Source organism: Nelusetta ayraudi, unplaced genomic scaffold (genome assembly GCF_046127955.1).
Source record: "Nelusetta ayraudi isolate G7.1 ecotype Tasmania unplaced genomic scaffold, CSIRO-AGI_Nayr_v1 ptg000020l, whole genome shotgun sequence".
NCBI lineage: Eukaryota > Metazoa > Chordata > Actinopteri > Tetraodontiformes > Monacanthidae > Nelusetta > Nelusetta ayraudi.
Window position 1 is genome coordinate 1,026,069 of NW_027466070.1, and position 23,199 is coordinate 1,049,267.

General features: G+C 48.6%; 1 protein-coding gene across 1 annotated transcript; it reads left to right on the top strand.

The window, feature by feature from the left end:
* Positions 1 to 608: 608 nt before the first annotated feature.
* Positions 609 to 10,170, top strand: rassf9 (Ras association domain family member 9). Its single transcript, XM_076027233.1, has 2 exons — positions 609 to 813; positions 7,633 to 10,170. Exons 1-2 carry the CDS (start codon positions 767 to 769, stop codon positions 8,963 to 8,965), a joined length of 1,380 nt encoding a protein of 459 aa, XP_075883348.1. The 5' UTR covers positions 609 to 766; the 3' UTR covers positions 8,966 to 10,170.
* The last annotated feature ends 13,029 nt before the right edge of the window (positions 10,171 to 23,199 follow it).

A 23,199-nucleotide genomic window follows, 5' to 3' on the forward strand; every position in this document is an offset into this window, starting at 1 on the left:
TGCCTGGACACTTTTATTCACTGAGGGCCGGAGTCCTCATCTGAACTCGAGCTCATTTCTCAATACTTCCGCTGTCTACGAAACGCCAATGCGATTTTATCAATCAGAATAAGTTCAGCAGTTGCCGACAAAAATAAGAAATTTAATTTACAAAAACAATACCAACAACAACAACAACAACAACAACAACAACAACAGCGCTGGAATCACAACCAACTGTGGGGATATTCAGGGGGGAAAAAAAAAGTTCAGAACAGCGCGTTCATTTTCACGGCTGCCTTAGAATTTATTTGCTGCCAAATTTCTGTTTAATTAAACTCCACGCACGCACACACACACACACACACACACACACTTGTTAATCTCCTGCTCCTGGGGGTGCTGCTCGTCTTCAGTTCCTGCTGCCAAGATACATTTTTCATAGTTTGACTCATTTTGCATTACTTTTTTATTTATTTTTTTTCTGTTTCACTTTCAAACGGTCCGCGCGGGGTTCCCTCCCCAGCAGGTACAAAGGGGGGCAGAGTTTCACCACGCAACAACTCTCAGGAAACTTTTTTTTTTTTTTTTTTTTTCTTAAATCACTCCTCCTTCCTGGCTCACAGTTGCAGGCGGGACGCCGCCGCACACAACTTTTTCTCCCCGCAGCGACTGTCCCGCAGTGTCGAGCCATGTTGGGACTTTAGCGTCTGTTTTTGCTTCTTTATTCTTTCTTTCTTTTTCTTTTCTTTCTCCCGGGATCTCCCAGCAGTTCCCGCAACGAGTCATGGCTCCGTTCGGGAAAAACTTCCTCAAAGCTCGAATGAAAAGCAGGTCAGTTTGGTGAGAGGGACGAGGGGAACCTGTTGAGTGTGTGTGTGTGTGTGTGTGTGTGTGTGTGTGTGTGTGTGTGTGTGTGTGTGTGTGTGTGTGTGTGTGTGCGTCACCTCGGGAGTTGCGCAGCAGACTTGGTGCTTCTCGGCTTGTGTTCGGGAGCCGCTGTGACTGTTTGTGTGTTGTTTCCACTGAAAAACTGAATCATTGAGTTCTAATCAGAGTCAACGTCACTGTTCGTTCTCCATAGTTGAGGAAACTACTCTCAAAAAGGTCCAACGGAGAAGAGTGCAGAGGGAATAAAAATAAATAAATAAATGAGAAATAAATAAATAAATTAATAAATGAGGAAAAAAATAATTAATTAATTAATTAATTAAATAAACAACAAGTATAACAGTCATTGAGGTGTCATTTGAAGGTAAAGCTCTCGTCACTTTAACACTGAGCTTTGACGCGTCACTTGGTAGTTTTTCTAGCACCAAATGATGAACATTTAATTGACTGGGAACAAGGCAAACAGTCCCTCTGCCACCGACACAGCGCCCCCAGCTGGCCTGCCGATAAGACTTTATATGTGGCTTTATCCCGGGACACAAAGTGTTTCTTATGGGGGAGAGGGAGCCGGGCAGGCGACCAGAGTGACACAAAACTACGTAACTTTGTTTTAAAGTATGAAGTCCAAATAGTGTCATAGCGGTGAAGCCAGACCACTGCCTCAACTGTTACCACTCTAGTCTTAGTCTAACTCGTAGTCTTGGCTTTAGAAGCGTGATTTTTTTTTTTCCTTTTAAAAGTCTCCGTCCCGACGTCCCTCTAAACTACAAGACGCCTCTGGACGTTTATCCCACCAACTCCAGGGGAAACTGGCAGAATCAAGGTTATAAGCGACCCCCACCTCTGTGCCACCTGCTCTTCTCTGTAATTATGTCATTTCTTAATGCGCGTTTCCTCTGGGACATCGCACTCCTACTAACTTCAGGTAAACAGGGATGCTGTAGTTTTCTCAGTAGTTTCCTCCGGTGACTCCGCCGCCGTTCACCCTGAAACGAAACAGGTGGAAGAATTTGATTTTTGGCGAGGCGCCGCAGCACAAATCCCTATTTGGACGGTCGACGTTGCAGAGTTTGTGCAGAGGCGCCGACTCCATAAATAGAGTTTCTCGTTCGGCGCTGATCTAGGGCACCGTCCAATCAATACCTGGTGGGGGCGCTCTGCCAGGAGTCAGATCAAGGGCCCTAATTGTGTGTAAAGAAGTATTTTTCTTGAGTGGCGCTCGCAGCAGGAGGGCCTTGGATTTAAAAAAAAATGACTGTTAAGGCTTTTATATGAAATTGCTGTGAAAATTCTTTGACATTGAAACAGCTTCACAAATTATCAGTCGACGACTTCAAAGCCCCCCCACCACCCCCCAACCCCCCCGAAAAGAATGTTTTTAATATTTATTTTCTCCATGTTGTGCAGTAATTACCAGCGCGACGCCTGTAATTAGCTCAACTCTTGAACTGTGGATGCGTTTTAGCAGAGGCTCTTGCTGGTACCCCCCCCCCCCCCCCCCTCTAAAAGCATCACAGCACGTCGCCGGGTGGAATCACTCACTGCAGGGTCTGGACTTATACGCAACGGTTGCTAAGTCATGGGCTAACGTAGCCGCAGCTATGTAGCCGCCGTGCTCACTGCCTTTGCACAGTGCCAATTAGCTGTCTGGTTAGCGCACATTGGCCATTGGCACACAGACTATGGTGAAGTCACCGACCGAGAGGGGGGGAGCGGGGGAGGGAGGCTCAGTCACTTATTTCCACTGAGTGAGAGTGTATCTGGTGATTCATGGACCGGTGCAGGGTGCGGTGGGGAGGTGAGAGGAGAGGAAGGGGTGTGTTGTGTCTCTGCACACAGATGGCTATCACAGAGGAGGGAGTCGTCCCGAAGATCAACATGTCCAGATAGAAGGGAGGGGGGAAAGAAAGAAAGAAAGAAAAAAAGCATGTTGTTATTTCCTCGAGCGTCCTCTCGTCCTTCCCCTGATAACGACGGCTGACAGGAAGCTGCTGCTGGCCACCCAACGCAGGCTGCAGGCTGCAGGGCTGCAGGACTGCAGGGCTGCAGGACTCACTGTCATGACAAAATTGACACAAAATTCTTGTTGATAAAAACACAACTGTGACTGTTTCCACTGCGTTTAGTGCTGTCTCAGGGGACGCACAATGTTTTGTGTCTGCTCGGCTGAATTGAGACGTTCTGAATTCTGGCAGGTTTGTGTTACACAGTGTCGCCAAAATGCCACCACCACAACAGAGGTTTTGGCCAGTACGGTCCAATATATATATATCTATATCTATATATATATATATATATATATATATATATATATATATATATATATATATATATATATGTATATATAATGTCCATAAATGGAGACATCCATCGTGCACATCTTTAATACACATTTCATATGATTTTTCTGTCTTGTAAAAATCCCTAGATCTCCATTAATCCAACTTTCGCAGTTGCACTGACATCCATTCAGACACACTGTGGCTTATACAAAGAAACGTGAAAACAGCCTGGAGCTGGATGCAAAAAATAAGTGTTGCATCATGGGTGTTTCCGTGTTCAGTTTTGTCCTCTTGCCGACAAAGAAACCTCTCTGTGGTGTTTTTGGAGCTGGGAGCTGTGTGCTGGCCTGCAGGAGAACAGAGCTGCCTTGATTTAATTAGAAACTTCGGCATTAACACCCCCCCCCCCCCCCCACCCGGCTGAGCCCTGGTGGCGCGTCGCAATCTGCGTTAACCGCAGCAACGCAATGGTCAAGAGAGAAGAAGGCATCGTGACCTCCAGCCTTTTCCTCTACTGGTGTTTGGGCCTACAGTTGTATTGGCGGAAGCAACCATACATTCTGTTATAAGGGGACACTCCAAAGGCCGCTTGTTGTTTGTGTCGCTGCCGGTTGGGGAGGCAGAGTCAGCTGATGATGATGCGGACAAATGGGTTGAAAGCTGCCTCGTAGCCCCTTTGTTGACGTCCAGATCATTGTCACATTCCAAAGGTTCCCAAATCTAAGCTAACCGCTAAAGGGCTCTGCAGCCACAGTGCCGCACCAGGGAGTCGTTGGGTGATCTAACCCCCCCCCCCCCCCAATTCCAACCCCAAATACTGAGTGCCAAGCCATTTTAGTCTTTGGTGAATATTTTTAATGGTGGCCACGGAGGGCGGAACCAACACCTGGCTGGTATTGTCTCTAACCCGGGAGACATTCATGCTCCGTCTGTGACATCACAGAGGGACGAAAACCCAGCGTTTTTGGCAAGGGGCTGTCAACAGAAGGCTAAGGGAATCTGCTGACTTTTGGGATTATTTGTCATGTGTGAGTCCAGGATGACAGGAAGACTTGAATATGAGTCCTTTACACGAATAAACCTTTTGCTTTTATCTGATGGGATCAAACATTTTAGATTGTTTAGTTTCGTGTTTTTCATTTTAGCATAAACTTTAAGTGTGACTCGTAAAATGAAGATTACCTGCATTCTCTGACAGCAACCCTCAGTGAACTCATGACCGACGTCCATTCATTTATTTACTTTGCTCCGCCCAGTTGAACACTAGAAATCCATGCCAGCAGCTGCCGCTCGATAAATCACGTCACATCGCATCGGGTGTCATTCCCTCCTCCGCCACGACTCGTTTAAAGCGCCGGCGTGCACGCAGCACCGGGTTGCAACGACCTGGCAAAGAGAACCCTCATTAGAACCTCGTTAGCACCTGCTGTTGTTTATCAAGAGGAGGTCGGAGGTGTTGTCGTACAATTCCGGCGGGGCTTCCTCCGCTGCACAAGTCAGACACGCAGCGGCGTCGCCAGCAGCTGCCGAGGTTCAAGCGGCGGTCAAGCGGCTCCGCTCAGGTGTCCCGGGTTCGCTCAGCCGTGAAATGTTCCTTTATTCCCATAGCGGCGCCGAAACTCTCCCGCATTCAAATATTTTTTTTTTTTCCCCTCACCCTCACCCTCCTCTCCACGCTCCCTGATTAAGTTAGCACTTCTCCACTCAGAGGTTGTTGGGATTTATCGCGTCGCCGCCGCCATCGTCGCCCGGTGTTACTTAATCACCCCGAGCTTTGACCCGACGAGGCGCCCTCATTTCTGCTGCATCTGGAACGGCGGGCGAGAAATCCCAAGCTATGAATATCAATTGACGGCCCTCATGAAGGCGGCGGCGTCAGCTGCGATGCAAATCAGGCCGACGGTGCGTGCAGCGCTTGTTTGCCTTGGCAAAGTTGAGAGGACGCAGTTTGCGCGCAACATGTTTTAGGTCTGGTTTTTGTTTGTTTTTTTTTACCCTCAAGTAGCTTTTTGGTTCAACAACTTTCATGCCATGCACGCGATTTGCGATTGGAAACGGTGTTACGGGATATTTTACAACCCGAGTTCCATGAGTACAGCAACTTTGCCATAGTTGCATTGGTCCCTTCTATCTTGAGTCAGGTATAGAATGATAGGCAGATGTTGTCTATTCTTGACTCCAACCACACTTTCATTGTGAAGGAGCTACAGGATGTGTCGTCATGAAACCATCCACTGTATATAACCCAGTCTTGGTAAGCCAGTCAGCCTCCTGAGTCAAGTATAGCAGCATAGAAACTGAGCTTGTTTTCCCATCCTGCTCGCTAGCTCTTCCTACTAGCCCGAGCTGTGTTTGTTTGAAGCTAACGTCAACGCCGTCTTCACATTTAGCATGAAGCTGAAAAACAGAACGCGTTGACCGGCGTGCAATCCATTTTCCTGCCACCACCCCCCCCTCTTCCCCTCTCTCCCCCTCTTTCCTCCCTCTGTCCAGCAAGGCACGAGGGCAGGATGTTGTGCGAGCGTTGTGCGATTGTGTCCACGTATAAATACAGGTGTTTCCCCGGCTGGCTTTGCCCTCTTCCTGCCGTGGCAGCAGCCGCTGAGGCCTCGGGTCGCACTCCCTGGAAAAGCACAATTGTCTTGGCAGGCATGTTTATCCACCTGCGCGTTCAGATACGGCAACTCGTTTGGGCCACGATTGTAGGGGAATAACTGCGCCGTCATTTATGAATTTCTAAAGTCTCTGTCACCTGCACAGGCCGAGTATCAGAGTGGCTTTTGGAAGCTAAAGTCTTCCAGCTGTTGAGTATTGTGTCGCACATGTGCGTGCGTCCTTGGATGTGTTCCACCTATTGTGCCGTTCTCAGCAGCGCGGGCAGTAGCCTCTAAGTTTCGGGAGTGGGCGGTAGCGGGAAAGTCTGAGGTCAAACGTTGTCTGTAATCACCCGGGGGGCGGCGGGGGGCACACAGGATTTGTTTGGTCTGCACACAAACTCAGGTATTTTCTCTTCTTTTTCTCTTTGCCCTGCTCGTCTCCGAGGGTCCTTGCTCGTAACCATTAACCCACCTCTCGCATTGTTGTCCACGTATCGCATTCCAGAGGCCTTGTTCACCACCAGTTTACACAGTGAGCCGGTTGTGTGCTTTTTTTTCCGCCCGCGTGGGAACCAAAACACACCACTATCCGACTGTTAAAATCAGACCGACTTGCGAGATCATTCCGGGCTCTCTCGTTTCAAAGATCCGTCGCACATCTCACCTGCTTTGCTGCGGCATGCGGGCAGCTCGTATCCCGCCAGCGCGTCCTTATCTTGCAAAGGTCTCGTGGCGACCACGCGGCTTCAGGCAGGTGAAGAGCAAGCCGGGCGACGCACTCGGGCGCTGGGAAAATAGACCGCAGTTAGCATCGGGTTGCTAGCAAAGGCAAGCTGATGGCAAGGCTGCTTCCGACTTTTCCAATGCACCTCAAAAATGAATATTAGAATTTCGATTGAATCAGAAATCAGAAAACCGCTCGAAGGATGTGTTTGGACTCTCGGTGATGCACCGTGGACGGTCTTTCCACGGTTCCTCCAAGATTGGAACCCATTGAAATGAGTCTCATATGCCTCTCTGTCTGTCTGCCTTAATTAACATAGATTTGCAATATACCGAGGCCGAATGTTAACGGTGGGCAATCATTGATGCAACCAGATCCGTGGAGGTGTACTCTAATAGTGGACCAGCGCATATAAGCGGTGCCAGCGATACATCATTCTTTATCTCGGAATCAAATTGAAGCGTCTGGTGATGTTATCTACTTATTTAATAACACGATCATATTGTGCTCGTCTGCGTTGCCGGTGCCTGTCATTTAATGAGTGGATATTAGGGCCAGAATATTACCGGAGGCCCATTAAGCATGCCAAAAGAAAAAAAAGAGGCATGATTGGCCTATGGGAGGGTTTAGTTTTTAACCAAGTTTTATGGTCCAGAGGGGGAAAAAAAGGGACTAATGATGAGCCTCTGTAGGGGTTAAATAGCTCAGAACCGAACCATTAAGTAAACGGCTCTGATGAGTCAGACGATGACTAAGAGTCTAACAGAATCAAGGCGGGCAGCCAGGAGATTGGGTTTTCTGCTCACTGACCTGTGAGGGCAAACCATTCATTTGAGATCTATGAACAATACTGAACGTCTTCTCATTGCGGGACACTGTGGACTTAAAGCATTGTACTGCTGTACTGCTGGTGCAAATGTAACAAAAAAAAAAAAAAATGAAAGATGGCAGAAAACAGGATGATCAATTCATTTTTGAGATTGTAATTTTATATTTTGCATGGGATTTTTTTATTTATTTTTTTTCATTTGAATGTGACATCAGCCAGTCGTGATCATGGGCTGCTTCGTGGTCAGGATTAATTTGTCCATTTTGCAGTTTTAGCCAAAGCCTGAAGTAGTTGCATAATTTCCTGTTTTTCTCTTTTTTTCTCGACCAGGACGAAAGACACCGAGGCGCCCGCGGTGGGGAAAGACATCCAAGTGACCGTCTGTGACGAGGAGAAGGTCGTGTGCGGGGTGACCAAGCACACCACCTGCGCCGACATGATCCAGGCGCTGCTGGACGACCAGAGGCTGACCGCGGAGAGCAGGCGGCTCCTGCCCGGGGAGGCCTCGGACTTCTGCCTGGTGGAGCGCTGGAAGGGCTTGGAGAGAGCCCTGCCCCCCCTCACCCGGATCCTCAGGCTGTGGTACGCCTGGGGAGACCAGAGGCCCTTCATCCAGTTCATCCTGGTCAAGACCAGCGACTTTGTGCCGCCGCCGCCGCCCACCAGGAAGAGCGGGAAGAGCCGGGGGTCCGGCGGCAGGGGGAAGCGGTGGGAGCACGGCCGGGCTCAGCACGGCCAGCAGAGCCTGCCGGTGGACAGGCAGAAGCGCATCGTCAAGAAAGCCTTCCGCAAGCTGGAGAAGCTCCACAGGGAGAGCAGCAGCCCTGGTGGGGCTGCGGCGGCGGAGGAAGAGATCGAGCGCATGGTGAAGCTCATCCTGGACCAGGACCTCACAATCCGGGAGCAGATCCAGCACATGAGGGAGCTGGACGGGGCGTTGGAGCGCTTGGTGGAGAGCCCGGTGACTCAGGCTGGTGGCAGCAGCGACAAGCAGCAGCAGCAGCAGCAGCAGCAGCAGCAGCAGCAGCAGGACTACCTGTACACCAGCGACGGCATGGAGGAGCTGGAGCTGCAGGTGCAGAAGCACCAGGAGCTCATCCTGCAGCTGTCCAGAGACATTGACGCCGAGCTGCAGAGGGCCGACTACTGCGAGCACACTGGGAAGGAAGCTAGCGCTGCGGCTAGCGCCAGGGCTAGCACCAGCGCTAGCTCCGCCACAGCCGTCGGGGCTACTTCCTGGATCCCCACCGAGGAGGAGGAATCGTTTTGCGCGGCCGAACTGGAGAGGCTGCAGGCGGAGCTGAGGCACAGCATCTTCGCCGGCGTGTCCCTCCACAGCCAAGCGGCCGAAATGGACAAGCAGCTCCAGTTGTACGAGGCCACGCTGCTCTCCAAGGACCAGGAGTGCTGGCAGCTGGCCGCGCAGCTCAGCTCGCTGCAAATTGGGGAGGCGGCGGCAACGATGGCGGCCACAGAGGAGGAGCAGACCGGTCCGGCCCCTTTGAAAAGTGAGACACAGTGCTGCACTGTGAAGCTCAAACACAGCCTGTCGCCTCTAGACGTTACAGACACAGACTCAGACACGGGGATTAGTTCCACACACAGCCAGGACTCGCTGTCGCCCTGCCTGGACTTCCCTCCCCCACTGGACACCGACGTTTGAACAAACCCGCCTGACCCCGGCCGAGGCCTTTCCAGCCCCGCCGCCGCTAAGCCCGGCGCCTTCCAGTCATGTGTGATCTTGTACCTGCTGGGCCAAGCTCCAGCCTCAGGTTTCCTCAAGTGCAAAGAAGACAAGAAGCACAGACCAAAATGTGCGTTTTGTGGATTTGTCGTCAGAAATGGTTCCATCCAACATGCATCAATTTTGGACCGCTGGGTGTGGCAAATTTTTTTAAATATTTGTTTTATAAAAATCTTTCACACTTTAAGTATTTTGATGAAAAAGTCTTCACTCACACTCACAGTCTTGTACATATAAGGCACAAAACTGGACATATAAACGTATGCCAGACGTTGCTAATTTAGAATACTTTTTATTCTCTCACCTAACAAGTGTAACCAATTTCACCAAGCATTTTCAATATGCTGCGTTTCCATTTCGAAATTATGTATTTAGAAATATTATTTTAAGATTCAGTTGACTGAACAGCCTGGAGAATGGTACGGTCAGTGACACTGCGCCCCCTAGCTGTGCATTATACATCATCAACTGATCAAACGCTAGCTCACTAGTCTCACTGAGTAGAAGCACCCCTTGTGACAGGGTGCTGGGCACGCAACCAAGGTAGTTTAGCACTATGCCGGACTAGCAGGGTGCGCTGCGTCAGGACCTGGGGTGCCATTCTTCCTGTTACATGCCAGTAAATCGTAACAAGGATTTTAGAATTTCTCAATTTAAGGTAAGTGAACCACGTAGTGGTGCTTTAAGCCAGCGTCTCAGTAGTGTTGAATGTACATTTCCGTCTCGTCTTAGAAGTCATCTATCCCCACTATTTATAAAGCTGCACTGCTTTCCACATAACTTCATATCGTCTATTAAGAATGTTTTATATTAAAACACAATGTTTTTGGGGGTGTTGTAGAAAAAAAAGTAACATTTCTTCTGAACCACACTGTAAATAAACTGCCGTAACGTGGTTGAATGCTCTGACGACACAGGCACAGCTTTGGATTTGAAGAGTAATAATAATATTAATAATATTAAGATTAACAGCTATTTATCATTGTTTTGTTATTGTGTATATATATATATATATATTTGTTTTTCTTTTCGGTTTACCGGCAGATGATTTTTTTTCTAACTGATGGTCGTCGTAACCTGCAGCTCTGATGTAACGACTCATTTCACGCAATAAAAGAACCTGAGTAACTGTGTCTCCAGATTGATGTTGCAGAAGAAGAATTTTCTTTTTCTTTTTTTTAGTCTAGGTTTTTTTTTTTTTTTTTTTCCCCCCCGCTCTCTCTGTCTGTCTTAGTTCCAAGTCAAGCTGAGGAAGAGACACAGGTTGTTTCCCTGCAACCCCCCACTTACACACACACACACACACACACACACACACACACACACACACACACACACCAGTCACTGCAGCATATAATCAGTCAGGATGGTCGCCAGGCAAGCAGGAACAGTGGTGAGCACTCTCCTCTTGTCAACGCGCCGCTGACAGACCCACACTTTGTATTCTGAAGATGGTGGTGCTGCTGGTGGTGGGTGGGGGCTTTGTGGGGGGTGCTAGAGGGTATCTGTTTCACACACTAATTGCCCCCCTCGTCGCACCCCCACCCCCCCGCCCCCCCCGCTCCCCCCCATCACCCCCGTGCCTCCTCCTCCACCGCCTCTCCTTTCACCGCTCTGAGCTACTAAGTAACCCCAGCAAGCATGAAAGGCCGGCTGGCCAACGAGCTCGCACCGCCGCCCGCCGTCCACACTGCAGAGGTTCATTAGGGAGCAGTTTTAAGCATTGCACCGCTGGAAATGTTAGCAAACCTTGGAATGTGAGGCAGGTGGTTTGAAATAACTTTTCTTTTTAGATTTCAATGTAAATTCCGTCTCTCCGTTCGAGGCCTTCAACGTGACAAAATTCAATTGTCAATTGTCGCCCCCCCCCCCCCCGAGTGCCCCATGGCGGAGGAGAGGGCGGTGTTGCTGTCACGAGGCATTGAAGAGAAAGAAATTTCAAGGGGAAAAAAAAAAACAATGAACCAGTTCAGAGAGCAGTTTTACAATTCTGTCCATGATGAAAATTCCAGTCAGACAAAAGCAAATTCAAATATTCAAACTTTTGATTGTGATAACTGCGGCAGATTTACTGTTGAAAAATATCTAAGGCTTCTTTTGACATTTGTTTTGTGAATTTTTCAAAGCACCAAGAGGACGACCTTGCAATTTAAACTGGAGGGGAATAACAAATTATGCCCTTTGCTTTTGGGGAGCAGCGTCTCTCTGAGGTGCCCCTTTGTTTCCGGCAAGGTCTGTTCAACAAGGTCTGTTTTTCCTTTTGTGCAAATTTGTGATGAAAACTTTCGTCTTTATTCCTGGCGAGATCGGCCGACGGCAGCAGCAGCAGAATAATGGATGAAGAGAAAAATCGGGGTCGTGCGGATAAGAAAAGAATTTGATTGGGGAGGTTAATAAGACGGAGGGGTTGTGTTATTTTCAACGGGTACATTGAAAATCACTCAAAAATGATTTCTATCAGCAGTCTGGCTCTCTATTGGCGAAATGAAAAAAACAAACACATCTTTTAAAGCACAGTCATGCATGGCCCTCTCTGATGTCACAAACGGTGCTGATACCTCCTCCGCACTCACACTGTCCAGGTGTTGACTCCGCCCTCTAGCCCTCCGCCCTCCCCCTCTCCAAAACAGGCGGGAGGCCCAACAAAGCGTAAGCTCTCCAGCAGGAGGCTGCAAACACGGGGCTAAACCTGCTGTTTTCCTCAAGCACTCAGTGTTCCTCCACTGCTGTCTGGCAGGGAAATAGACAATTTCTAAAACCCATGACTGGGACCTTTTTATGTGGCGGCGCAGGACACAAACAGCTGCCGGTCCTGCTTGTTATTAGAAGACGTCGCTCTGATGTTCCTCTCGCCTGATTTTCCTGCAAGGACGGCTAAAAGGCGCAGCGACGTGATTAACCGCGTAGTGGGCGGGTGGGGTACTTGCACTTCCTGTCCTCGGCAGCAGGTGAGTCAGCGTCTCAGGGTTCGATGGGCGGAAAAAAAGTTCTTCCATCCCATTTCTCTTTTTTTTTTTTCACAGCGTTTGCAAAAAGCCGGTGACGTCAAGTCATGCAGTGAAGCCGACACTTTGCCTCCGCAGTGTGACTGCAGCGTGTCTGAGTCATCGCCGCTGCGCATTGTCTAGCCCCCCCCAAAACACACACACACACACACCCACACGCACACCCACACGCACACCCTGCCGAGGATCAGCAACTCAAAGACTCGCAAGCGTGCAGGCCGACAACAATAATTACACCAACCAAAATGACAGTTAGGCAGACTGACTGCACACCCGCCTTTGTTGGGCCCGACTCCAGCGGCTGGTCGACGACTGGCCCGACAGGACTGACGAAGGATTTGCAATCAACTGCCGTAGAGGAGATGCAGAATTGTGAGTGCATTTTTGCATAAAAATCCCTTCTTTTTTTCTTCCCTCCTGGAGCAGCAGGAGGTCACGTGACGCAGCAGAGCACCCTCTGAGATTAACACTCCCAGGTACAAATTATCACCTCTCCTTATTTAGATTGTGTGATTTAAAAAAAAAAAAAAAAAAATGTAGATTGGGAGGTTTTTTTTGCTTGTTTTTTTTCTTCAATAGACCCTGGACTGGATTTGCTGTCGCTCCGACGAGCGTTGTCATTTTATTCTGGGACTTCCAAAAAGTCCGACCGGCCTCGCTTCAACTCCCTCCGTCTGTCAAAACCAGACATCCAGCAGCGCCGCGTAAATGAACCCGAGCAGGAGGAGTCGTCCGTGGAGCTGCAGAGGTGTCGTCGTCCAATCACAGCCGCATCACAACACGCGCTGCGACTTGTCGCAGGGGTCTGAGAACCTGCGTCCTATTTAACCCGGCAGGAATTGGCACCAATCACTTCCATTAAAAAGGGAAAATGATTATCAATAATATTAATGATAATAATGAAAGTGTCGTGAACTGCTGTGGGTGTAGGGTAACGAACAAAGACGGGAGTGTGAGGCCCAGGACGTGTGGTTTTCGACATGATGAGACGCAAACGAGAACAGCTTGTTGTGTCTCAAGACGCCAGGCGGACTCAGATTGTGAGTGTAATTTACAACTGGAACAAGTTGTTGGTTTTTTGTAATTAATGTGAGGAATGTTGGCACAGTGGAGGCCACTGGAGGCATGCACATGAACACACAAACACGTGTGTGTGTGTGTGTGTGTGTGTGTGTGTGTGTGTGTGTGTGTGTGTGTGTGTGTGTGTGTATGCATATATGTATATATAGTGTGTATCTAAACATAAATACCTGTACATATGTAAACGTACACACATGTGTGTGTATAAATGTATATAGTGTCTATACACCTGTACACACATATACATACCTAAACATACACACATATATATATATATATATATATGTGTGTGTGTGTGTGTGTGTGTGTGTGTGTGTGCAGCTGTACTCCACTACTCTTTCTCTCAAGACAGACCAAACACTCAAACCCCACCCCACCCCCCCACCCGCCTGCAGCTCCGTGCACCAAGACACGCCCCACAGCGCCCAGAGGGCGGGAGGAGGGGGAGGAGCCTGGACGCGGCGTGTTTCAGCAATTAAGTTTGGATCCCTGGATGAAAGCCTCCCGCGCCAAAACACGCTCGTGGAAAACGGCTGGGCCTTTAATCCCTCGTCCTCCTCCTCTACCTCCTCCACCACCTCCTCCACCTCCTCCTCCCTCGGCGCAGACTGTAAACACATTTGATTTTTGGCGAGGGCCTTCATTTGGCCCCCTCTCGGCGCTGCGCCGCTGTTTGCTCCCCTACAGGTGTTCCAAATGCAACCTGTCATTTGGACGGAGGCGGGGACGAGCGACGCCGCTCAGATAAACAGAGGGGAGGGGGAGGGGGGGGGTTGCTGGGCGGTGGGCTGATCTTAGTCATTTGGAAGGGCTTTTAAAAGGTAGTGCCAACGAAAAGCAAAGCAGGGCTGGAACAGACGGACAAACAGCCCGATGGAAATTGCCCAAAAAAAACCCACATTTGTCCCCTGAAACGTTGAAAGGGGGGCGGGACACGGAAGAGCGAATTAAAGAGAACAATCCAGCCACAATCTGTGCCGAGTTGGAATTGAAAACGTGGTGAAATGACTGACTGACTGACTGACTGACTGACTGACTGACTGGCCTCTGCGGCGTGGCGGCGAGGACGACGATGGTGCTTGACGGCCTCCTCGGGGCCGGCGGCACTGATTGCCGCGCCACGGCGCCCTGATTAGCTACTTAAGTAAACATGGAATCTTCTCACCTCCTCGCCGACCTCTGCCCCCCCCCCCCCCCCCCCCTCCCACACACACACGGCCCGTCCTCCTCCTCCTCCCGCGTCCACGGCTTCCTGATTAGGTTTTCACGCAGGTTCCGTGGGGGTGTGAGGGGTGTAATCAGCGGCCGTGCCGTGAGGTCACAATGCGTGACCTGCAAGTGGAAATACAGATTTTTTTTTTTGTTGCCATTATTTTTCCTTCCTGCACACGTGTTGCAGAAGTTAAGGTGTTTGCTCCTGATGTAAATTGGGCTCTTGTGCAGAAATTGGATTTTTTTTCTTTTTTCTTTTTTTTCTTTTCATCTAATCTACCCCCCCCCCCCCCCCCCCCCCTCCACGTGACGCGACAGGCTTCATTCAGGTGAAATTGTTTTTGTCCTCTTGAGGCAGCCGTAATGACGCTCCTCCAGTTTTCATCCAGTTATTGTTGTACTGGTTCCCGTGTCGCAGCCAATTATGTGGCATCATCTGGTCATTTGGAATCAAAGAGTCTGCCTTTGACTCGCTTAGCTAATGAAATCTCTGTCAGTCGGTCTGGTTCATCTCCTGGACGTACAGTGAAAAAAGACACATGCCGTCATGTATTCCATACTCACATTGACTACTACTGTCCATGCATACATACCAATAGCACAGGCTCTTGCTCCCAGTTAGCTGCCATTTTGCACCACCATGTTTTTAAGGCAGCTGGTGTGGAGAATCCAGCCCACCCGACAGAACATTTTGTGTGTCGGGTCAACGCTGGCTTCCTCAAATGAACCAGCGAAGAAGAAGGTGGGTGACGTATCCAGGTTTGTGAGCGAACTCTTTTTAAAGCGTGCCATCCTCCCTAGCCTGTCATGCAAGGCAATCCAGCACCCAAGCGAACAAGCTAACATTAGCTAATTTACACGCTGGCCAAAACGCCGGTTACCTTGCCACATTTCCAAGCGGACCACTATCAGTGAGGGCACCTGCCTCCCGCACAGTTCTGCTGCCACACCTGAGACTTTAAGTCCAGTTTAGTTTACCCAAAGTCAGTTATCCAAAGTGGGGACTGGCAAGTCTGGTGTTGACCGGACAGAAAGGGCTTGAAATCAACAGACGAAGAAGGCGCGTCATGAAGTTCTGCTCCAGATTACATAGCACCACAAGAGCTAAAACTAGAGCGTCACACACCAATGTTTTTTTTTAGGATCTTTTATCTGCAAATGATGAAAATGGCCCTAATTGTTGTTTTTTTTCCTCACATTTTTTTATTTCGTACTCTCAGTTTGCCTTTCAAGCTCCCCCCCATTGTGTGTGCGAGTCGAGGTTCAAAGTTGACGACTACTGTGGGGCCGACGTGCTTTTGCGTCAGATCTGCCGGGGGCTTTGATGGCCGCCGAGCGGCTCTCTTGTTTCCTGTGCCTTGACTTTGAAGGGGGCGGGGCGGCCGGGGTGGATGACAGCGCTAATTATCTCGCCAACTTCCTGCCGAGGCGGCCACTTTGAAGACCCCACTCCGTTTGGAAGATTACCATCACCCAGGGCTGCTTCCCTCACCGGGGTCCTATCGCTGTCACGGCCGGCGAAGAACAGAAAAACAAACCCTCAAGAGAGTGATGCCCAAGCGCGCACGCACACACACACACACACACACACACACACACAAACACACACACACACACACACCAACATTATCCAAAGTCAGTAACAAAACAAGATCTTCCAGAACTGATTCAGCTTGCTCTGCATGCTCTGCCATTCCACAACAGCTGTGCTTTTCTGAACATGCACTGCAGAGCGCCACCTACAGCAGATCAGGCCTATTTTGCTCCCGTGGAGTTCCGTTAAAATTGACATTTGCGAGAGGGAACGTGAGAGATCCCAGATGAGACGTTGACATGTTTACAAGCAGATCCACACTGTGTGTGTGTTTTTTTTAGGGCTCGTTGTTGCCTGGAGACGTGCGGCAATGGTGGGAAAAAGCTGTAAAACGTCCAAGAGCCGTCAATTTGGAACAATTTGTTGCTTTAAAGAAAATGGTGATAGGATCAACAACGTAGGTTCACACAAAAACTCCAGCCGAAATTTCCAAAATGTCAATGAAATGCAATTGAAATATGAAACTGCCACTAATGTCACTAACGTCTACAGAGCAATTTTATATGGCAAAAAAATAAATCTCTTACCAAGAGAACTGAGTGCTGGGGGGAAAAAACGGTTTGCAGTTGCCAGTTGAGTTTTTTCTTTTTTCTTTTTTTTTTTTTTACAGAGGCCGTGATTGGTACTGTGAAGAAAAAAAATTCCTTGGCTCAAAAAGAACTTAACCTCCAAAAGCTACTGTTGCAAAACTAAACAACAATAGCGAAAGAGCAAACACATCCACAACGGCAAAAACGTGACCCAAGAAGCCGATGATTGTATTCGCTGGCGTTTTTTTTATGAGGCCTGTGACTGGAGGAAAGCTGTTTGTCAAGGAGGATGCTTGAGTCAAGCAACAACGTTAAGGCCCATTAAAACTCAGAGAAACACTTAGAGGTAATGTCATTAATTATTCCTGTGGTGGGATGGGGGGGTTCGACCAATCATGTGACTGGGACATCCCAATTACTGCTCTAACTGGGTTTGTCTCAGTCTTTGATCACTGACTGAAGTGTCTTTGTCAACTTCCAGCGAGCAATGTTTTGCGATTCAGATTTTTTTTTTGTCTTATTCCAAATAGTTTTTTTTATTACCTGTTCTAAAGCAATCCTCCAAAGCTCATAAATACAGACAGATAAGAAACTAGTCAGTAACAAGGTAGTGCACAAAACTGTCGCAACACACACTGCACGAGGCTTTCAGGACACAAAGCAACTTCAGGGAAAGATTTCTTTAACATACTGAACACATTCTGAGTGTAAATTTTCGATTAGAATTTTGCAGTTTCACCTGAAAATAAAAAAAAAGTAGTAACCTTTTCACTGCTGCAGTTAAGCCTCATTTCAGAGTCCAGAAGGACCCGGTGATCCCGGTGGAGGGGCGGCTCAGGAAGTGAGGGAAGTGCTGTGTTTGTGCAGAGAAACAGGGGTCGCGGTGCAGCGCGGCGCTTCGCAATTCAAGCCCGGCTGTCCGTCGTCTGGGAGCGCAGGAGCACTGTAAATCAGCAGCACAAAGACAGAGAGGAGAAAAAGCTCCGCCGTCCCTGATCTCTTCACACGGTGCAGAGCTTCTCCATGGTGAGGAGACGCCAGAGGGATAAATGTCACCGCCTCAGACTCTCAAGTGCCTCGGGGTTCAAGAGGCCCAGTAGAGAGTGACACACACACACACACACACACACACACACAAGCAGCTGAAACTGAACCCGGCCTGGAGAAGCAACTTGCAATCTTTAGTCTGTCTGTTCAAAACCTCAGCACCACTAGCAAGTATTTAAAAAACAAAACAAAAAAAACAAAACAGTATCCAATGGAGGAAATGTTTAAAATGCAAGAAATTAGAAAATCAATTCATTTAAAATTTGAAATTCCTCCAATTCATTGGTCTTCTAAATCTACATCAAAACAAGTCCTTGTTGAAATTTGTCAACATTGGTGGTGTGAGTTGATTCTGAACATGACTCTGCGACATCAAGGTAATGTAGTCTTCTAAATCTGAGTGTTTAATGCAGACACGTCGAAAGTCCAGCGGGAAGGTTCAAACCGGCGCTGGTCTGCTGTCGTTTCTCTGGCAGGTAAAGTCACGTCAACAAGCATCAACGACGACACCAAGCGATGGGTACCAATCAGCATCAGTCTCCAGTAATCTGGACTGAAAGCGGGGGGGGGAAGAAAGAGGAAGAACATCTGCTTGGGGTTAATATCCAACATCTTCATTTAAACTGTAAAGGGGAATTTTATCCGTCAGTGTTACCGATGCGTTTTCTCTCTGACTGGCTTTAACGATCACTGGGACGGGGCGGAACCGGGACAGATTCCTTGCGTGACGTTGGCTGCGATGATGGGATTATCTCGTTACCGCGAGTGAATCATGGGCGGCCGTGGCCTTCAAACTGCTCTTGTCGGCCAGGTGGGGTCATCTGGTCCCCCTGCTTCCAGTTCGCCATCAATGTGATTAGCCGTCACATGCCGGAGCGCCGCTGTCCAACAGCAGCGCCACTGTGCTGTTTTACCTCTCGACTCGCTCAGACAAATGACTCAGAGGCAGAAGAGGAAGAGAGACATTCCAAACTAACATTCCAAACATTTTGGACCCCCTTGAAAACAAGATGTTGCTCGGGAGGTTAATCCAAAAAAAGATTTTCCAGACTTGGGCTTGGGCCTGGGCTTTGGGAAGAGAACGGGAACTTTTCTCATTTATTAGACAGGAAGCGCGTCACGCATCCTGTTGCTGGGCCCTGATGCATCACGGCGGAGGCTTGTTTGTGAGAAGGCGGGCGCGAGCGCCGCAAAAGCTTTTAGAGAACATTTAGCTGGCCTTTCTCAAACGTCTAATCATAGAATTCTAGCAGAATCTCCCGAAGAGGGAGCAACTCGTTGCACTGTGGGCACTTTTGTTCGCACTCTCGCAGTATCGCCCATTAGGAGGTCTGAGCTTCTCCTCGCCTTTTAATTAACACGGCCAGAGACGCACACATCTTGTCACTCCATTAGCTCCGTTCTCACTGTTTTGGCACTTCCACACTTCAACCTGTCAGGGGCTAATGACGCTGGCAGAGTTCAGTCGGGTTCTCCTGGAGCTGCCGGTCCAAGCCACCCGTAGGGGCCTGAAATTGGAAAACAATGACATTTATGACCCTGGTGTCCATTGTCTCCGAAGAGGCCGAGATCAGGGGATTAGGACGCTTCGACATTCCTCTCCCGCCCCTCTTAAAAATGCATATTTTCTGTATTTTTTCGGCGGTGAAGGAAATGGAAAGCTTTGCGCTCTCTGGAATTTCCTGCGTTTGACCTCCGACCCGAGCCTGGGGGACACAATGGGCGGCGCTTTATGAAATCACACAACCTCAATAGGGGAGAAACAAATGAGCTCATGGAAGCGGCAGAATTTATTTAAAGATCTCAGTGATCAGCTGCCGGCCGCGTTCAACAACATGTTGTGCCTGCGTCCTGTCAGCGGCTTCCCCATTTTAATCCTTCCTCTACGTCTTCCAGTTGCAGCTGGACAGAAAGTGGCGTAAAATAGTCCCAGAACTGGAAATCAGCCCTTTGTGATGTCGAAAAGGGCGCACTTACCTTCTGACCACGCCCTCAGCCTGGCGTTGGCTACGCCCCCTGAGAAAACCTTGTTTTGGTCCCGTTCCAAACGTGCGGAACGTCTCAGTCATGGTCAAATGTAGCAGGAGGCTGCAAACAGAGGGCTAAATAATTTTTGTTTTACTCCCAAAGAATAGCTGGCTATTTGAATTATTTATCGTGAAGAGAAATGAAATAACAGCAAAACACGATGTGCCGCTTGTCATCAACACATGGATTCATCTTCGTCACTTCGGATCATCGGACTGACGTTATTTGGATAATTGGCATAAACAACATGCACTCAGTCAGGTCCGTGACACAGACCAACACGACACACACACAAAAAAAAAGGGCACATCCCATCCGCCGTCCGGCAGGAATGTGTGCGTGGTCACTCTTTCCATCGGCTCTCTCTGGGGACCCGGGCCATGGCGTCAGCGCCGCCCCCTGCTGACATCACCAGCTCTTTTCCCCGCCGTGCGTTCCCTCGGCTGGACTTCGCACACAAAAGTGTCTTAATTATGACTTATGCTCGAGACCCCCCGTCGGCGCCCCCTGCAGTCCGGTGGACAAACGAAAAAGCTTCGTCACACAGACAAAAAAAAAAAAGAATTGTAAACAGCAATTATCGCCGCCGCCGCCGCTCTTTATTCCCACACCGTCGGCCGTCCACAAAAGCCTCGGTCGGAGGATTCTGCAGATGACCTTTTTGGAGCCGCTGCCGCCTGATTGGATGGAAATGCAATAATTACGCCTGCTCAAATTGAGACGGGGAGGGTCAGGCAAGGCTGATAATGACACATTTAGAAAAAGTGAGCCGAGTTATTTCCAGCAGCCTGAGCTCAACTTCCATCCAGAGGCTGATTTCCTGCACAGGGGGGAGCAACATGTGGCAGCTGAAGGTGAACAGTCACTTCTGAAACTCCACTCACGCGGCGGCCGACGCTTCTCCCGCCTCACTCACTCACTCACGCCTGCCTGTTCGCCTTTTTTGCCTCTCAGCGTCGCCGCTTGTGTAAACCTCTCGTTCCAGCGGCGTGACGAAGTGTTCCGCCCGCTGTAAACACTCCGGGGTCGAGGCGTGGACCCCCCCCCCCCCCCCATCCCCCCCCAGGGCCCCGAGAGGTCGCACTCTCGGCGCAGAACGTTCACCGTTCCGTGTCCGATGTTTTTTGCACCGTGCCGACAAACTCCGCCCCCCCTCAGGGGCTGAAGCGCCGCTGAAGAGGCAGGTCGATTGAAACGCAGTTTGTTAGTTGTGCAACGCAACTCAGCCCAGAGCAGATCGTCTGGGACGGGATGAGATGTAGAGTGTTGAGACTCTGTTAAGCCTCATGATATTGACAATTTGAAAAGCAATTTTACAAAAATGGGAAATTCTCTATACAGTAAAAACCAATTTATACATTGTCTTGAGAAGATAGATAGATAGATAGATAGATAGATAGATAGATAGATAGATAGATAGATCGCTCGCGATCCGAGTCAAGCTGGACAGGAAATCAATCAAAGAAACACGAGCGAATCTGGTTAATTTTCAAAATAAAATGCAATTTTCAAAATAAAATACCGCGATGCACGATTGCAATCATACTTGCGTACGTTATATTTGTCAGTATCTAGAATCAGAGTGCGAGGAAGATGAAACAAACAAACATACAACACAAAGTTCACACACTGTGTACACAGTTTACAAATAAAATCAATTATTTGTAAACTTTCATATTTACGAGCATTGGCTTGAAAATACCTCAAGATTTGAGGCTTTTGTTTTTGGAGAGTATCTGGACATTTTAAGTGTGCAATCGTTTTGGAATGTTCCAATGAAGATAAAAACCTCTCCAATTTTTCCTATAAGAAACACAATAAATATCTTATTAAGTTACAGACAGAGCAGGGTAAAAACACTTGCACTTGATTTGTAATTAATCACGATTAATCGTGAGTTAACTCAGGATGTGATTAATCGCAATATATGTATTTAATGAAAGATTGTGCATTTAGCAGATGCCAGCTGACACTCTGCTGACGTGCTGCAGCGCCGCTACATTATTGATGGCGCCTCGGCCTCCACTGACCCACCAGAGGTCAGGTGGGGATGTCAGTCTTCCTCACCTCCGGAAAACAACAATAACCTTATTCGGCAGTTTGCTGTCATTCACTTTATATTGGGTGCGACTTGACTTCACACTGACTGCAGGTGCTCGGCGGCTGGATATTGAGGGGAGTCGTGCTGGAACACACACTCAATCCAGCGTTACTCTGAATACTCTGGCATGTTGCTAAGCCCATTTAAAAATGTTATTATTTCTAATTTGCTTCTAGTTGGTTGCCGCACTGGTAGTTTGGCTCTTGGGCGACCATCAATAACTGTTTTATTAGGACAGGCGTGGCGTGTTTATGGTTCTGCCAAGCCTTTGGTGTGCAAGTCTCTCCTTGTTCTTGTTTGTGAAATATTAATACAAGGTTGTTGTTTTTTTTTTTCTCTGTCTCTCTCTACGCTATGTTTTGCGTTTCCAACTCCTGAACACACACAATATCAAACCCAAGATCCGACACCACGTGACCACATTTTTTTCTTTCACAGTTTGCAACTTAGAGAGTTAGCCAATCTGAATCAAGCCAATGTTTAACGGCAGTTAAACCGCTAATTTAGCGGCTGCTAATCATTGGTTTTACTGTTTAGTTTCACACGGTCACTTTTTTTTTTTTTTTTGCCTATTCAAATTGATTTGAATTGAATTGAACAAACAGACAGCTGCATCTCAACTGAAAGAATGAAAATCAGGCTGTTCATTGTGAGGCTATCTTAACAAAAAAAAACCTCCAGGATTGAATGGAAAATCGTATTGTTGAACGTTTCTAAATTGGGATAATTCATCATTATGGGGCAATTCCCTAAACTGCCATATAGAACAGTACTGGAACTCTGTGTGTGTGTGTGTATGTGTGTGTGTGTGTGTGTGTGTGTGTGTTTTCACCTTTTACTCTCACATTGTCTCTGCTGTGCTTTCTTTGGCCGCACCGAGGCTCGACTCTCGGCACCCTGGGACGTGACGTCAGGACAGATGCAGGAGCACCTGTGGCTCTACGCACAAAGGGGCGGGGCCGAGGCGACGGGGTCGCGACCCCTCCCTCATCCGAGGTGGCTCTGGGGTGCAAACCTGCGTCCTGCGCTGTGCATACAGAGCCTTTCTGGTGGTTCGGCCAGTGGAAAGATTGCAGCTCTTGATGGCTAATCTCAGAAACACACACACACACACACACACACACACACACACAAGGTCCCTCCGTATCACAGGAAGCTGGTAGCAGAAGCACTTTGATTCGGACAGGAAACTCCCTTCATTGTTCTGCGCTAGCAGCGAACTAACACCCACAGACTGGCCTCGCGTTAAAGACTCGTTCGATTTTTTTTTGTTTTTTTTTTTGTTTTTTTGGAACTGCTGCGTCAGACTGCTGTGATTTAATGCCGACCTCGTTTACGCCACCCGCCCGCCCTGCATTCCAATCCCAGGCTTTTCAGTGACAGCGTCAAAAGGCTCTGTGTTTCAAGTTTAAAGGTGCAACACGAAGCTTCGGTGCCATTTCGAATCCAAGATTCAGAGCTTTTCATTCAGGCGGTGCTACTTGAGAAATCAACGATAATAATAATAATAATAACAAGAAGAAGAAGAAGAAGAAGAAGAAGAAGAAGAATCTTTG